Below are 19,057 nucleotides of genomic sequence, written 5' to 3' on the forward strand. Positions count from 1 at the left end.
GTCGAGTGCGTGGTTCGAAGAATCATTCTATGCAGCTGAGATGAATCCGTATTTCTCCCTTTCTCTTTTTCTTTGTCCTGGTGAACGATCGCTCGGCTCTTTTCGTGATATTTATCTTTTTCTAGTGGGGCACACTCTATCTTGCTTCGTTCTTGCGGCGGACTCGAGATATTTAGACAAGCACTGCGTGACACGCACGCGCGCACGCACACAATAAAGACACGCGCGCTCGACAAACCGCCAATATACATATATAACTATATATACATATATATTGTATACATACACACACACACACATATATATATATATATATATAACACAAGTCCGGCTCGTATACGCGATGAGCCCTTTCAGACGGGGTGCTCGCGAGCTACTGTGCTATGTTTAAGTTCGTTCGGGGGTGGCGATCTTCCGTCGTCGGCAGAGGGGATGAAGACTTGCGCGGGCAGTCGACGGCTTCTGCTTCGTCGCGAAAGGTGGGGGCGGGTTCTGCGCACTGTCCACCCCCTTGAGCTCGGCTGGAGCGCGATTCCCAGCCCTTCTGCACATCCCCCTCGCTCAACCCCTGCCACGATTATCGTAGAATAGAAGGGGATACGCGGTTCCTGGGTGCACACCTAGAGGATTCTCTCTCTTTCTCAGTGTGTTGAGGTACGTGCTTCGTACACCTCTCCCGCTTATATCCACTCGCGTCTACATGTACATACATATATATATGTGTGTGTATATATATATATATATATATATTAATCCCCTTCCACCGTTCCTCGGGTTGACGCGCCACGATATGTATGTGCTATCTAGTTCTCTTTGCAACCTTAGGAATCCAAGCGACATTGGCTCCGACCTCTGCTCACTTCACAATTCGCGAGTTCTTTACGTAGCTAAATTTTCAAAGAAAAAGTGAAATTTCTGCCGATTTAAATAGAAATAACTTTGCTTACAGAAAATTTATATTTTTCTCTGTATAAAATTTCTGATAAATGATAAGTGCGAAATGAAACAGACTTTGAAAGTTATTACGAATTCGATGTGTGTTGTAATAAAATACAGTGTACATAATTCCGAATATACAAACAATTATTAACGCACGTGCATTAAATCTTTCAAAAACTCATCAAAAATAGAACATTTATAGTAACTTGTTTGACAGTAAAAATTCTCAAGCTGTAAATTATATAACTAATAATAAGCATTATTAATTGCTCATCTTTTACAATTAAATACAGTCTGAATTTGATATCTAAAAAGTATCTCGGCAATGTATCTTAACAATTACGAATTATATTTTAAATTAGCAAATTACCAATCTTTCTGATGACTTGTAAGACTTTAGGCCTTTAACTGCACAACGTTCGCCCTTTGGTACGCTCGTAAGGTTTACAGATAGGAGGAACCTACAACTGGAATTAGATAAACCCGAGCTGCTGGAGGTAGCGGAGGCAGAAGAAGAGCAGGATCAACGTCAGCGCTTAGCAGAGCTCCCTAGGATCCCAAGGAATGAGAGAGCTTCCCTTAAACCTTAAACCCTCCTCAGACCACGTAGCCGGGAGTTTAGAGCGACGAACTCTTGCTATGGACCGCGGTAGGAGGACGGCGGGAGTGCCCTCGTCCAAAATCAGAAGTTAAATCGCACCGACGGCTTAAGACATTATCACTTTTCTTTGCGGACCAATGCTCTCTTGAAACTGGCCTTCGATAGTGCAAGAACGAGCTGGGCAAGGAGAGAACGCGATGCAAGAAAGAGCTAGAATCTCTTAGAGTTAGGGATTGATTCACCTACCGATTATATGTCGTTCCTTACGGTTTTGTAACACAAATAATTAGAAAGCGTAACCCTGGTATGAGTGAACAGCCTGGCAGATATGGTTTAAATTCTTGCAAAAGGAAACATCGTCGACACCTTCCAAATCTCCATCAGACGTTGCTGTAAACGTCATTAATATATCACAAGGTATCGAATATTCTTTAATTTTGTCACGTTATACAATGTTTAAGTTCTCTTGTTTGCGCTTTGAGAAATTCCTATTACGTCATTATGTTTTAATCCAAAACTTTATTACGTCACAAAGTATAGTAAAAAATTACATTAAAGATAAAATCAAACCAGCGACATATATTTTTTATTGTATACATAAAAAATTGATTTTATTTACACAAGTTAAATAAAAGGCTAAGTAAAAGGCTTAAATAAAAGAAAATTTTTAACAATAAATGTGGATGTTTAAATATTTTTTTAATTTATACTAAAATATTGTGTAGTGTCACAGATGTAGATAATTTTTAATATTTTTAAGCATAGTTTAATCTTTCAATAGTTTGTACTGCTCAATACGTCAAGCCAGATTTACTAAATTTTTTAAGGTACAGATGCAAGTAATTAAAAGAAATACTCGTTTATTAATTAATAATTTATAACCGTAGTGCGGTCATAAGAAGATGGTTAAACAACATAACGACGCGAGGCGGACGATGGTGCTTCTCTCCATTGCAAGGATTAGGGTATTAGGCGACGTCACGTCACTAAAGTCTAAAGGAAGCTCCTTGGAACTGTGTTCGGAGAGATAGCCCAAACTTGTGTTCTCTATCTTCCTGGCGGTTCTTCGGATTCTGTCTCTCATCTTCTCTTTCTCTCTCTTGGTCTCTTCCTCTGACTCTCTCCTTCCTTCTCTATGTCTCGATGTCTTCTGCCGTTGTCTTATTCAATCACCCTTCTTGATCTTACTTATTCTATTCATATAGATACGTACATACAAATCTCTTCCCTCTCTCTCTTTCTCTCTCTCTTCTTGTCCTCAATCTTGTCCACTTCTTCTCTATTTGATCTTTTTTTTAACTTTTTACTCAGTATCCTTCGTCATGATATTCTTTTTAAATCCAAATTAGACAAACTATCGACGAATTACAATTTTTTAGCTGTTATACTGAAGATATAATGAATTAGATCGGCTACACGCCCAAGATATTGATGGATTTTAATCAGAAAGTATCATAACATCTCTCAATATCAATCAGGAGACGCGGTAGCGTCTCCAGCCATGTTCAAAAAAACTGTGATTAATGATGTAATCGAAAAAGTAAATTGTAAAAGAAAATTTATAGGCAATGAACAAGACTTGACAAAAATGACGACAATCTGAACATTCTCCTCGTAAATATATTGATATGTAGCGAGTTTCTTCGCAATTGCGAAAATCACGCGTTAGTAACTTCACCCCGAAACCTGTCGGGGGGTGTTCCCGAGAAAAGGCAGTCATACGTCTTTTTCTCGCTAACGTGCAAGGGTGGGCGAGATCGGCGCTAGGCGAGCGCCGGATAATTTAGGGGTCTCTCACGCGTGGATAATGGGGAACTTGGCTAATGCACCCCACTTGGCACCGCGTGGATTCGCATGAATTTTGCGATTCGACCTTTGTGCCTCCCTCGCTCACTGCTACTAACGACTCGCGCATGAAAACGGCAATGCGTACAGACTTTATTGTTATAACTAAAGAAAATTATATGACTTATCGCGGTCGAATTACAATCAAAATGTTGAAATATTATGTTAATATAAGAACTATTCAAGTTTATTTAAGAGTTAATGGTCCAACAATTATCGCCGCTCTCCTTTATTCTTGCGATACATTAAATAAAATTGTGAGTCTAGGTGCATGTTTTACTATTAACGTACTTTTTGTTAACGATGCAAATAGTGTCCCTCTTAAGTTACGTCACCTCTATAAATTTTGTCTGAAACTAACGGCATCAAAATTGGCTTTATTTGTGGATCGCTTCGAGATGCTTTTATTATTCGCTTTCTATAGCGTAATGAAAAAAAGAGGGAGCGAGAGTAAGTGAGAGAGGCAGAGAGGATTTTAAAGTGAATTCAGGCCGTCGATATAGTAAGAGAAGAATGCTGTGACCGAGACAGCTGAGCTGTTTGGTTGGACATCATTTTGCCGTTCAGCTCGAGGGAATACTCCGTCGTATAACTACTAACTGTCCGTCCATTCGTCGAGCTTTCTCCTCCTTCCTTCCTATTTTTTCTTCGTTCGTCCCATGAGCATACCCTCGCTTACCGGCTGACATCTTAAACCAATTCCAGTCGAATTCTGATCAAATATTTAGCACTGACCAGGCCAACACTTTAAGTAGCCTCCCCATCGCTGGACTTTACTTTCTTCCAATAAATCCTTCATGTTTATCTTCTAAAATTTCAGCAAATCAACAAATTTGGAACACAACTTTTCAAAAAAAAAAAAAAAAATGCTCATATTCAAGTCCTTGGTAAGTAAAACTTTTGATAAAATATTTAAGATTACTTAAAAAAATTTTTATCTGTAAATACACACAATGAGATTTTAAATTGTTTTATGAGAGATGCAATTATTACAAATTTATTTTGAAAAATTTCTTATGAGTCAGGTGTATAAAAATTAAGGAAATAAGGCTTCGTCGTTAAATTTTTTGATAATTCATATTCGTACACACAAAATGTATTCTGAAAACATTAAGTATCGCCGATCGAGGCATTGATTAACGACGGAGGTATAGATCAATGATTCTAGCTTGAAATCGAGGTCGCTTTTTTGTCCCTTTCGCCACACGGCAATACGTCACGCGTCCCGGTTTCGGGGTGTAATTAAAGAGAGCGCAGAACAGCATGACGCCTCAGGCCTGTCTGGGGGGTGTAAGAAGCGGGGCGAGGCGACCGGGGCCGAGGGTACGAGCGGGATATAAGGGACGTGTTTTACCGAGGGATACTTACACACCATCCCCGCGCGGCACATATTTTCATATAACAAAACCATCTGCGTGCCGCGCATAACAAATTTCAACTGATTTATAGCGAGCCCGTTGGCGGTGGGAGGCCGCAAATTTTCGCAGTTACGAAAGCTGGCGACTGCGCCGTTACGAGAACGATGTTCTCTTATACGCTTCTGTTTCTAAAATTTCATCTTTTCGAGTTTTGCCTCCTTATAAGGTACGTATAGCTAGCTTGATATGTGTATGTCTAGTCAATTGACATGCGCGATTCGTATGTGAATTTTCAAATCAACTACCCGGACAATTTTTTGCATTGCGTAGCTGGTATCAAAAACGCGTCATCTTCCATCATATGCGAAAATGCGGAAGTATGATGGAGTTTGTAAAGTTCGGAGCCGTTCGCGAAGCTTCGCATTCTCGGCTATCCTCATCCCACAAGCGGCAGAGAAATTGAAAAGGACATCACGTCTCCCAGGGGTTTAATGCTGATATCCGCTGGAAAGGCGACCTTAAAGGGTTGCAAAAGGGGCGGCAAAGACGGGTATAGGAGGAAAGGGATAAAGGGAGCGAGGGGGCTGGTAAGAAGCGACTGTGTTCGGACCAACCGACGTCCGACCGTACCATCGGATCGATAACGTCATAGTGACAAGTACCAGTATGTGTATATGTGCTTCTTATACGTGAGACAAGGTTATTCGAGTTGGTTGGAGATCTACATTAATGAATTTCACATGTATTTAGTTACTTATTGCAAAGCGTTATCTTTATTCCTTTAATATAAGAGATATTCAAGAGCGCGGTTTTTTCATAACTCGTAATCATAGGACTGCAGTAACCATAGTTTCTTTTATTCCGCGATAATTTAATAATTACGTATAAGTGAATATGTATTGTATAAAATCAATAAATGAGAAGGAAGTTTTTACATACTTTTTCTTTTTTAACAATTCAACTAACTGCAGTCAGTAAGTGCATAAATAAAAGGGTAAAGAAAAGAAGTTTATAAAATTCTAATTACATATAATTTTAAGATTTGTATAGAAAAATTGATAAGAATATAATATATAATGAAGAATATTTTAATTTGCTATTTTTATTTGCAATTTGCAATATGCAGAGAGAGAGAGAGAGAGAGAGAGAGAGAGAGAGAGAGAGAGAGAGAGAGAGAAAGAAAAAGATTCACGTAATTATAATAATTATTATAAGGTTTGTATAAGTGCAGTATTATATTACTGCTTTATATTGTCATCGTATAAGTATGTTATAATTAGTATTTTTAAATTTCGTAAAATGTTAATGGAAATTTCGCGCAATATCTCGTGCGACTGAAAGCAGCTCGATTTTAAAGCCGGAAAATCACGAGTTCTTATTGCAAAACAAGGACGGCAGTAAATCTGGAAACGAACCTGGAATAAACTGTCCGGGACTATGACCATAATAATATGCCTCCACCGCCGCCGCCGCCGCCAGATTGTTACGGGTAACTGGAATTGCCTCCTCGAAAAACGGTCCGCCTCGCGCCGTTCTTGGATTACGATGCAATTTCTCGAGCCTCGCACTGATGACGGCCCTTAAAACTCGAGGACTCTCCCGCTGCGATTCGCTTCATAACATTATATTGTATGTATGTATAGCCAATGCACGCCAATGAATTCGAACATCGTTCTCCTTACGAATGTTTCTTTTATTGTTAAAATTGCATAATAAATAAGATGAATTACAAGCACTACCGCGTGCGAAAATAAAACATCAAAAAAACGAGATAAGTATGAAAAATAATGTTTAATTATAATTTTAAGAAATGTAAAAATTTTTCTATTTTTCTAATTAAGATGTATGTGTTGCAAGTCTTATTATACAACTTATTTTACAACAAATAATAATTACTTTTTACGGAAAATCGAATCCTGGCTGAGATAATATATTTTGCAACAAATTATTATTCGCATATTTAAGATTCTTATATTAACATGAAATTATTAATATTCTCTTAAACACGCTTATTAGTATAAAAAATTATTAAATTGTTTTAAATTTAGTATATGATATTACTATTTTGGTTCTATTTTTATAATTGCGTTTCATAGCCGAAAAAGATATTGACGCACAGTTTACAGAATCAAATATGTATATAAATTCATAAAAAAATATTTAGCACTAAGCTCTATTCCGACCGAAAAGTACGAATTCCTTCATTTAATTAAAATTAATAATAATTACAATATATTAAAAATTATAAATATAAATTGTAGTTAATGACACTATAGAAATATAAATATGAATGTTATACAATTTCTTTTTGCATGTCACTGTTGGTACATGCATAATAATTTACAGGAAAATGTAAAAACTGCTAATTTCGTTTTCTAACGAGGCATTGTTGGAGTTTAAGTGTACTTACTTATACGCACGGTGAATTAGAAAGATTTAACCTACTATTTTGTAACTCTTAACGATAATATCTTTATATTGTTGTTGCGTAAGTTTTGTATATAATAAAAAAACTGCACAATGACAATGTAATGACACTGTCATTAAAAGTTGGCGAATGTAAGAGCCTTACTGTCGTTTGTTACGAGAGGTAGTTGTAACGGAGAGGCACGTATATACGCCGCGTATCGGGTAACATGATTACAAATATATCATAAACTCTCCTCCGATCGGCCTTACCGTGCGGAGGGCGCTGAGAGAAGGCCCGTGTTGGGAAAGAAGGAGCGTGTCCTTCGACACGCGATACACGTGCGTCGCCTGTCGATGCGGCTTTATCGCAGCAAATCACTGCCGCTCCGGCGAAATAAAGACAAAGAGAAAAAAGAGATCGGGAATGGCCAAGGGACGGGGTGAGAATGAGTGAAAAGGGCACGTAGTACATCCCTCGGCTAAATCAAATTGACAGGGCACGTTCCTTCCATACTGTGCCGGTGAAAAACCTTGGAAGGATACGCAGCGCAACGAGCAAACATTGTCCGGCAAACTGTATGATTTGTGCTGAATTCTGTAAACTTTTCGGGATGAAAAGGAGTAAGAACGCGGAGCACGCTTCAAATCGGTGGATTTCAATGCAACTTACGAAACCAAATGGCAAAAATTAATCTGAGAGAAAACTTGGCAATCGAAATTGTCTACAATTTATCTATCCGACGGAACTCTTTCTTACATTCATAGAACTTTATAAGATGTTCATCATTTAATTAAATATATAATATCAAAAAGTAAAAGATGTAAGAGAATTGTTTTGATATTGTAAATAAATACAAAATTATTTTATAGTAAAAAATTATTAAGAGTTTAAGCAAACATCAATTTTCGAGAGTTAAAGCGAAAATAAAATTAAAAAATAAAAAATATTGCTTAATATTTTATTTTTTACTTGGACGTATAAATCTTGAAAATGAAAAGTTGTAATATGCTTGATAGGCTAAATTAATTTTGATTGCAACAAACTTGTGTGACTAATAAAACACATATACATACATGCCTGATACATCCAATATTAAGAAATAAATTCAATATAGAAGATACATTACAGATTATTATTAGAATTACCGTCGATTAATTCCCAGATTCTTTACAATGCGCGCGCGCACGATTTAAGATTTATTAAAAATTTTCCCGCCGATTAATTCTAATGTAATTTGCAACTCTCAAAGAAGGATAGATACGCGGATCGAAAAATTTCGAGATTCCATAAGATCTCTCTAAAACGAAGAAGAATCAGACTGAGCGCAAAAGGGAAAGGGCTATCGCGATATCGTGAATCGCCTCTACGGAAACCGCCCTCGCAGCCCGAGACAGCCAGATATCTCGGAATGTTTTACACCTCATTAGGCAACAATGTGTTGTTGCCAGGGTGAATTATATCGGGCATGAGACGCCCGTCAAGACAAATGGCTCGAACCGGAGGTAATTGTGGGCTTTTATTAGCTCTGGTTTCTCCCGCTGGCTGCGAATCGCGCAACGCCGGGAGACGCCAGTGGCGCAGCGACAGCAACCCTTCTAACTCCTCTTGCTCCTTTCGTCCCTGCATCCACCTCCCCCCATCTCCTCCACCCTGTCGCACCGTTGCTTTCGACGGTGCGTAATTACTCGCGTGACAGTAATGCGGGAATGCGAATCTCGCCTCTCTAATGCCTGCAGAGTCATCCCCTTGTATTCAGTTTCTGCGCTTCCTGCGACGCAGTCATCGCTTCGTTTCGTTCCTTCACAGTCTCCTTCGACTTTTAATCGAGTCGATCGCAAGGGATTAGGAAAAATCTCAAGAGTCACGTTCACGAAAATTTAATGGTTACAATCCCTCGACTATGCACGCAGTCGCCGATTGCACTATAAAAGATTGAGTGGAGAGATTCGTACTCTTTCACACACCTATGAGATATTAAACTACAAATTAAATAGATTTCTAAAAATAATAACCTATGTGATGAAAAATTATTAGACAAAGCAGTAACAAGGGGAAGTTATATACTCTGTTATACTATAGACAGAGAATCGTTGAACGAGACAGAGTTAGTGACAAGAAGTTGTGGAATAAGATTGTCATTTCTCATGTGCCCTCTCGTTCTTTTTCGACAGCGAGCGAAACTATGCCCGTTTTCGAGGGGAAACTACAGCCTTTTGAAAGACCATATTTTCACGACGAGAGAACCGCTATCCACACGTTATTACGAGGTACGAGTCGCTCGCTACATATGCGGGCCAAGCTTGTCTCCCTCTTTCGCTCGTTGCCCCGCGACTCATGTATTTATGCATTTCCACCGACTGGCTGCTCCTTGACTCGCATTCACGCATACATGCGGGCGGAAACTACGTCGAAAACACGCGTAAATCGGCTATATTCGCTTCGCGCAATAAAGAAAAATAATGTAGTTGATATACGAGTATATATAGAGATGCAAGGAGCTTGAATTTCCTCAAAAGTAGCATTAGTAAGATATATCATAAATGCACACGTGATATGTCAAAAATAAATTTAAATTGCAATTATAATACAGTGTGGTAATAACAGCAAAGAAAGTTTTTCTTATTATGGATTGGAAATCGATTGTCGTGGTTTCCACCAGACACATTCGTGGTTGCCTTTCATTATACTAAAGCCATATTTACTCATTGCATTCAATTCGGATTCACTTACGGTATGATTTACTCGACGAAGGCGTACCTGGAAGCTAGTGATGGGAATTTATTGGAGGCGGAGGTTGCCCTAAAAGCCAAAGCGCGATACGTAGAGACGAGGAGAGAGAATAACAGTATGGAAGAAGGATGGACGAAGAGAGAAACTGTGATAGGGACAACAGACTAAGGGAAAGGAAGATAAAGGGTACGTCCTTTCCTCATATTCTATATCCTGCATGGCTCATAAAAGTTTGTAAGGACGTCTTCCGAAATGCAGATTTATCATGACGCTTTTGTATCTGCGGGTCTGTTACTTTTTAAAATCATGATTATAGATTTAGAATTCTCACGATTATAAGTAATAATATTAGACATAAAGGGACACAGTAAAAACAGGTTAAATATCGCGCATTTTCTCAACATAAAATTATAATATAAACAAAATTAAATTAAAAATTTTTATTAAAATTGCATTAAAGATAATCTACTTGAAATGAACAGCAAAGTTGGAGAAAACGCGATTCACATAAATTACATTCATAGTAATGAGTTAATTCTTTAACTATATTGATATTACAAGTTAATAAATGGGCAATACATTTTCGGAGAAATATCTATAGATGAGAGCTTATGGATAACTTCTATCAGTTTGGGGAGAAAATTCTTTAAGAATATAGTTAATATAGTTATTAAGCAATAAAGTATACATGTGCTTATATTCAGTACAATATTGAATTTTTATTCGTCTTTTGTCGGCTATACGCAGATCGATCTAGCATGTGTGCTATAAAATACATGTGCAGTTTTAATCAGAATGATAATCGTGATTATATAGACACGTATGATCGGCTCTGAAACATTTATTTGTTTGATCTCTTGTTATAAATCATCTGATCTTACAGATTCCCGATTGACAAACAAATAGATTTTGCATTTGCTGAATGACGTTTCTATTGCATTATATGATATATATTCAAGGCATTCTTTTATATTTTATATCTAGACTGCCAAATGTGTTATTTAAATATGTAAATATAACTTTTTAGTTTCAACCGAGGAATTGTTTAAGTAACAAATTAGGTTCACAATGTGAATTATTCAAATAGACTGCCTCACGTTCACACGTATTTTCTAACAAATACATATATTGATTCGTGGGGCATGTAAGCTTATGTAATACGGGATTAGTATATGTAATACGGGATTAGTATATGAAAATATAGAAGAGCCGCGAGAATAGCAAAGCAAAACGAGCATTAGTTGGGCTTGGCAATTTACGCGCAGAGCGAGATTTTGGTCGATCGACGGGGACAGAGAATGCCATAGCAGCGCTTGGGCAAGAAGGGAAAGAAGGCAGGGGATAGAGGACACAACCCCCCATGAACCCGAACATGAATTAAAGTTTTAATTTCTCTAAATCACTGTTCGCCCTCGAGCGCTTTCCACCAGACGGTCCGTTACTTATAGCCTTTGCCCTTTTTACCGCCTTCTTTTTTCCCCATTCGCCTCGATCTTACCGACGACGGCCCGACCCTCGCCAATAGGGAGAAATCGATATGCACTTATCCGATGACTCTTGAGACCCCGAATAACGAGTCTTCCCTCCTTTCCTTTTTTCGTTTCTCTTTTTTCCTTTTCTTTTTCGCGCACTTCCGAACGATAAGCAGAATCACTGGAAATTGTCCGACCTCGAATATTTCGATCTTGCCGCGAAATCATTGGAGATTTATTTATATATAGTTTGATCTACATATATTTACTCTCACACGCCAATTTTGTTCATACTCTGCAAACGAAACAATTTATTTTGATTTATTCTGCCTAAAGAGCTTACAAATATTTATAAATATATATACTTTCACTTGTACGCTGCGCCAATCGATTACGCTGAATAATTTAAGATGGAAATAATAGTAGAATGTAAACAAATTCAAAAACCGTTTAATGCCGCGAAACGCACGGTGGCAATCCCGTCGTTCGCCCGTGTTTTCGGGCTAAAAGGGAGAAATGGGGGTTGTTCATTTAAAATCATGACGTCGGTCGGAGGGCGCTAGCACGACGGAGGCGTTAGTATTAACGTTAGGTACCGCCGGTCGGGCTACCTACAAGAAGTTCGCACAGCCTCCTCCTTCTCCCATCTTGCTACCACCCTGCTTTTCCTACCCGGGTGACATATTGTTTCCATTCTGCTCTCTCGGGCTAAAGCGCAATAAAAAACTGGCATAAATATCACCTCTCTCTCCCCGTACGTCTTTCTGCGTGGCCCCTATACCATCTATGTGGTGTTCTGGAAAGCCGGCGCGACAGAGAGAAGAAACTTCCGATAACGAGGGTGTAGCACCATACGAGAACACCATTGCTGTATTGCACGACTAATTTGCCTGAGTGGCTTTTTGGAAAGGAAGCTGCAACGATCGCGCGGTCTCATCCCTACATTCATTTACCGCGACTTTTTGTTTTCTTATGTTGGACAATATAGAGAAATTAATTCTTCGTTATGTACATAGCAAATAATATTTAATATTATTTTTATTATATATAAATCTCAGTATTTTTAAGAAGCTTTTGTAAAATATTTTATGCTACACGTATATTGTTCATTTGTTACAACAACACAACTCAAAAAACAAAGTTTAAGAAATTTCAATGCTTTGAGTAGTAATATTTCATAATATTAATTTTTGAAATGCAATTTTAGTGTAATAACTGATTATAAAGGAATAAAAATATGGTTTTTCCAAGTATGTCTTTCCTCTTTTTCTTTATGTTTCTGGTTTTTTTTGTAAGCAACTAAAAAAATGACAAGTTTTATATAATAGCTGTACATACATGTTTATAATGTTTATGATTTCAAGTAAAAAATTATATCTTGAATATTATGTTGTTGTGTTTGCTTCATTTTTTAAGTTATATCTTTACATCGAAGATTAAACAACATTATTTTAATGGAATAAGAAAAATTATGCTTAGTTTATTACATTATAGAAATAATAAATTGTCGTTTTGTTGTTTTATAAAATATCTTGATCATGTTGAAGGTAAATTTCATATCCATAATAAAAATATATTATTTCGACGCGCGTCTCTTTGATCCTAATTTGTTATCTACGCAAACAGGAGGAAAGCAGAGCTATTCTAGCAGAGATGGATATCATAGAGATGTTTGATATCGTCCATCTTGATAACAACATTTGAAGCACCACATAGCAGTCGGCTTTCTGAAATTTGTGTTGTATACATATTATATTACTTACAGCGTAACAGGTTCTTCGGGGCTAGATGGCGAGATGGAAAGTGACATGGTAGTAGCGGTCAGGCATCGTGATGTTCCTGGTGATCTGACTCGATCGTCCACCTGTAACAAAATTAACGGAACACGGTCATTCGTGACAATACGATTAATCGATGTCGCTTTTTGTGGTTGTAAAAGTCAATAAGTAAAAATCATTTTACTTTCTGAGAATTCATATAATGCAGTCGCTTTAGCGGTTTGCAAATTCTTCTACATTGCGATAGGTGGGAGGAAGCGTAGAGAAAAAGAGGCCGTCGAATTCTTCGCGCGATACTTGCTACCGTCGATGGGGAATTGAGCAACAGGTAGAGCAGACATGTCCTCGAGGCATCATGCTCGGCAGAGCACACGCGTGATTCACTGCATAAGTGAGTTATCAGAAGCACCTTTTTTCGCTTCTCTCTGCTCGAGCTCAAATGATAGGAAAGCAAGATTATGCATAAGACACGTCGCGAATTCTTTCAACTATATTTATTGAAGATTTATTAATGTAATATATATTATTAAAGAAAAAGCTGAAATTAAATATTTTTACCTGGTAGAAATATGGACTCACTCGAAAATTCCAAAATAATAAACTTATTTTGTCTAATTAATTTTATAGTTATACATAATTTAAATAACAATTGATCCGCATTATGTTTAAATATATAAATCCTCTTCGTATGTGTGTAGTTATGTACTTGCATATATATAATAAATAAATTTATTTATTACAATTCAGTTTAATTATTAAATTATTAAATTAATAAAACATATGATAATAATTAATGAAAGCTTATTAAACATACAATTACATACAAGAAATAATATAAATATAATATAGAGTACAAGGGAGCTTTTTCGTTTATTTCTCGCGAAAATATTTATGTTTCTGAACAGCATATGTTTATTATTTAAAGGTTGTGTTTATGCTCTCAAAGAGCAATCATGATTGTATTATATAATGTAATTATAAAAAAGTATGTCTCACTGTAAAGAGATATTGTTTGCTATTGAAAATTATCGTATTACTTTAATGTTGAAACTGACGGAATACAGCCCCACTCCAAAATTTATACATGCAATGTAAATTTCAACGATCAATCTGTGCGATTAAAAAAAGCATACTTACAATGCGTTACTATATTTAATTTATAAAATTCCAAATTGATTCAACAAAATATTAGATAGAAAATGTATCTCTTTTACATTCTATATACAGTGATTGTAAAATGACTGTCGCAATTTCCAAGGGATTAATAATGAGCGTGGACCGTTCTGTGACGATCGTAGGGAGAAACAAACGTAGCCTCGGGCAAGTAGACCAGACTCGCGGCACAACCGACATCAATCTGAACGAGCGAGCTGCACCCCTAACGATCCACCGAGTCATATAAATTTTATTGCCATTTCATAAATCCCCGACGACCATCGCGAATAACTGTCCAGGAGCTCTCCGAGAGAATATCAGGAACGTATAAAGTTGCGAAACGTCGCATGGTTACGGTTTGCTCAATCGTCGTTCTGGACGTTTCCAACATAATTCTCAAGTACGATCGCGAAAACTTCCGCGAAAATATAATGGTAATTATCAGCCAACTTAAAAAGCGATCAAGCTGTTCGGACGGTTGATACTGGGTCCTGAACTTTACGTTCGCGCAATGTCGCATAGAAAAGAATGTTCGAATCTAATAAATTATCGTCATTATTTGTTCACGTTTGAATCTTTATTAACACGAATATAAGACATAGAGACGCAGATCGTATAATAATTTCTTCGGATAAAAAATAATTATGTAATTATCTATATTAATAAAAGTATCGTTTTTTAATTATCATAATAAGAATTCATTTAAATAACATAAAAATGTTATATTATTTAATAATATAATTTATTTATGTATTTAATAATATAATAACAGTTTATATTTTAGAGTCATTTTTATTTTGTCTTATATTATACATATCTATATGCATATTATATGTAATAATTTTAAAACAATTACGTAACAGAATGTTAAAATAAAAATAAGTCTTTTCATATATCAAAAACTTTTCATTTTTTAAACAATCTATGTGTATGATCAACATATGTGCGCTTTTACAATAATAAAAGTAAATTTTTTAATATATCAAAAAAGATTTTAAAAAATTCAATATTCTTTAATATTCTTATTAACTTGTAAGTTTTACATTTTGTATACATAAATACATAGTTAGCACAGTGTACTGTACATTATATTACGTTTAACATACAGCCTCAACTACATATTAGACAAATAGGTATTGTTTTGTCAATATTATAAGTTTCGGTTTCTCTATCGCCGTCGACAACAAAAAACGATTCGCGTCTACCTCCAAGAGATGTGTATTGCCTTTAATTAAGAAAAAATGTAATATGAACGAGAAACTAGACGAGGTTACGACGGCGCCGCCCCCTTTCCGCAGTTCTTGAGCTGCAGGGGTCGGTCGTTCCCGCGACCACGGAGGGTGGAACAAAGGAAGTTATCGCCGCGGAATTTTTATGTCGACGAGAGAAAGAAATGTAAATCAGGTCCTGGCGCTCTCATTCTCCGCCGTTGTAGGCCGAGAAAGAATGAGAGAAGACCAAAGAATATAAAAACGTCATCATCTTGTCGAAATATCGAAACCCGATTATACTTACCGAAATTAATACAAAAGCTTATACACTCACATGTTTATGATATATTTGAAAAATGTCAATATTAGTCATAGAACATAGAAAGTGTATTGTCTATTCATATTAATATATTCGGAAAATTCATTTGGTAAAAAAGACAAAAATGTCATCTTTTTACATTCACCATTCTTGTTACGCTCTATAATAATATACAACATTATATACTTAATATATATCTATAATGTAAAATACTGTATATTTACACAGGTCGATCTTGCAAACGCATTAAAAGCGAGCACGGCCGAACTGACAATCAGTCATTCAGTCGTACGACGAATAAACGTTGAGAAGACGAGAAGAGATAGAATCGAAATGTAATTAAGAGAGTAAATAATCAGTACCGAACAAACTCTGTAAAATGGATCAAAGAACTCGCGAGAGCGAGAACGAGCGTGATAGTCGAAGAGGGAACAGTAGAGCTTCGACGAAAGGTATCGAAATGAACTACGTGGAACCGCGTCTCGTTCTGTTGTCGTTCTGTCGTCGTCCTGTCTAGCTCGAAGCAAGGCAACGAAGGAGAAGGAGAGCCCTGCTGGAGACCCTCGATAAATATTTCCGTCAAGTGACCGGGGTTGGAATTCAAAGAGAGTCGAAAGGTGGAATCGAGAACGGGACGACTCCAAGCTGCCGTTGGGGATGAGGAACACCAAAAAAGGAAAGCCAAGGCAAGCTCGAGGCCCAGTATATTTGCGTTACGTTACATAGTTGCGCGCGTTTAATCAGCCATATACTCGAAAGGATCAACTGGAAAAAAAAGACTACAAAAAATAAGAAGAATAGCACGTATCCTGTGTATCGAGAAAACAGAGGAGATACCAGTTGTGTTTTCAGAGATATTAAAAAAAAAACGTTGTTTATTGGACAATTTATTTACATATTTGATTAAATTTTTTACAAAACCCATTCTACAACGTCTATAAGGTTGTAAGAATTGACCAATCACAGTAAAATACGAAGAGAATATTCAATTATAAACACGAGGTATTATTCAATTAAATTAGTAGATAGACTTTTGTTAAATATTAATTAAAATTATTAAAAATAATAATTTAATTGACTGTAATTACAATATTAATGTAATTACAATAACATAGCTATTAATACTTATTAAAATACTGAAGATAATATTTGTTTTTTTATGATAAACGAACGAGATTACTCGTATACGTATTACTCGTATCGTATATGATACTCGTACGCTTTCAGTCGCAAAGAGGAGGAGAGACTGCGGAGAGTAGTAGAGGCGCCTGTGGGACGTCGATGGTGTGACAGATTGCCTCCCAGTATTTTCCACCACATACATCATCGGCAGCCGCTAAACCTTAGCTGTATCCTGATGCTTACAACCTCACCGTCCTCCTTAATTGGCGTTGCTTACGTACTCGTCTCGCCGACACCGAAGATCCCTCGTCTCGTTAATACGCACATCGAAAATGTTCTTACTCGATAAGCAATCACGTCGAAAAGCCAATCTCTCTAAATTAATGTACGACTCGCTGAGACGAGGCGTGGTAATACATTGATAACGGAACGAAGGGTCGGTGACAAACTGCCGACCGCACTTTCATCGTCAGGGATGCGATTAGGGAAAAATTCGTCCTGTTTTAATGGGGAGTGAAAATTAAATACCGCGGTGTGTCCACCCCTTAAGTCCGGCCACCTAATAATTCATACGAGGAATGTAAAAAGGGCAGCACAGACCCCTTTTCCACGGAAGCTCGGAGAAAGCGCGAGAAGCGCGACGGAAGTCAAGGGGGTAGAAAAATACGGGCTCCTGTTTATCTTGAGATTTGTAGCCGCCTTGTTCCCGGTATTTATTGGCTGCTCTCCGGCAGTGGGAATGCCACAGCCTGACGGACCGTTAAATTTTATTATGTTTTTTCCACTGATGCCGAAATAACGCGTCGTCGGATATGGCTGCCTGCATCGCAGTAAGGATAAATCCTGATCGACCGTGTTTCGACATTTCTCTCAAGGGCCATAGCCCTTGAAGAACTCTCTCGAGCCCTTTACCTTATCCTCACACTCTCCGTCACCCTATTTGCGTAAACCTTAAAAACAAAATTCAATTTACACAGGCTATCAAATAAGAGTAAAACAATTGTAAATATATATTTTGTTATTTACAATCAAAGAATTTTTTAATTTTTTAAATTCGTAGTAGATATATACATAATAATGGAAAGGTTCTAAGCTAAGCAAATATACTCATACTTAGCAAACGTAGGTTCAAAATGTTAGAAGCACGTTGCAATGTATTTCTACGAGTAACGTCTGCAACACTCGTAATGATGACGAGTTTTCGTCTCAGCGAATTCGTTAGGAAGGCTCGTATCCTTTCACAAGTCTGCATTCTGCAATGGTCTAACCGTCTCCCCATGCGAGGTCATATCCGGGATTAAGGAGAGACGGCGGTTGTAGGCTCTTCATGGTGATAGTTGTAGGCACAGTGGAAGCTCTTCGCTAAACCAGGCGCCTCATTATCTTAACAAATCTAATCTCGTGGTGGGTCTTTATAAATGTCTTGTTTTCCCCTAAAACGACTTTAAGGACTGACGAGAGAAACGGGAGAGAGAGTCTCCAGATTATAGTCTACTATTCCTTTATTGTCTACAGAGGTGAAAAGCGCGCACTGCTTGTTCATATATATATATAAAGTATATTTAAAAATTTTTTTTGTCATTTTTCTGTTATTTACACAATTTGAATTTACTTGAAACGCTCTCTATTTTATTCTCGACTATTAATTCTTCAATAAATACATATTTATTTTATAATACTCTCTGTTTCTTCCTGTATTACTTTCTCTGCCTGATTGATAAAGCACAAAGATGACACAAAAATACCATTGTTAATAATATTTCATAAACCACATAACTTTTTTATACTAAACAAAGCAAATTATTACAGTGTTGAAATATAAATAATTAGGTGTACTCGCACGAATCAGCTAGATTCCTAGCTTAATCGGTGCTTGCAGACATACACATAGAATGTGGAGGACACAACGCATTCGAGGAAGGGTAGGCCTCTGTTATTATAAGATGGAGAGTACAGAACTAGAGACCCTGATCCCTAAAGAGTAATAGTACGGATTCTCTCTTTATCTCTCTCTCTCTCTCTCTCTCTCTCTCTCTCTCTCTCTCTCTCTCTCTCTCTCCCTTTTACCATTTCTTGCTCTTATGCCCTCAATTCTCTTTCCTACTCTACTACTGATT

At 37.1% G+C, this 19,057-nt stretch overlaps 1 protein-coding gene across 1 annotated transcript in view; it reads right to left on the reverse strand.

Moving 5' to 3' along the window:
* LOC108775281 (uncharacterized) overlaps nucleotides 1-19,057 on the reverse strand; it is a 71,357-nt gene that overhangs the window by 32,810 nt on the left and 19,490 nt on the right. Inside the window, exon 2 of the mRNA XM_018541592.1 lies at nucleotides 13,119-13,219. Within this exon, the coding sequence (XP_018397094.1) occupies nucleotides 13,119-13,219 (101 nt within the window). The remainder of the gene's footprint in view (nucleotides 1-13,118; nucleotides 13,220-19,057) is intronic.

The sequence above is a fragment of the Cyphomyrmex costatus genome, unplaced genomic scaffold, assembly GCF_001594065.2.
Source record: "Cyphomyrmex costatus isolate MS0001 unplaced genomic scaffold, Ccosl1.0 scaffold296, whole genome shotgun sequence".
NCBI classification, from domain to species: Eukaryota; Metazoa; Arthropoda; class Insecta; order Hymenoptera; family Formicidae; genus Cyphomyrmex; species Cyphomyrmex costatus.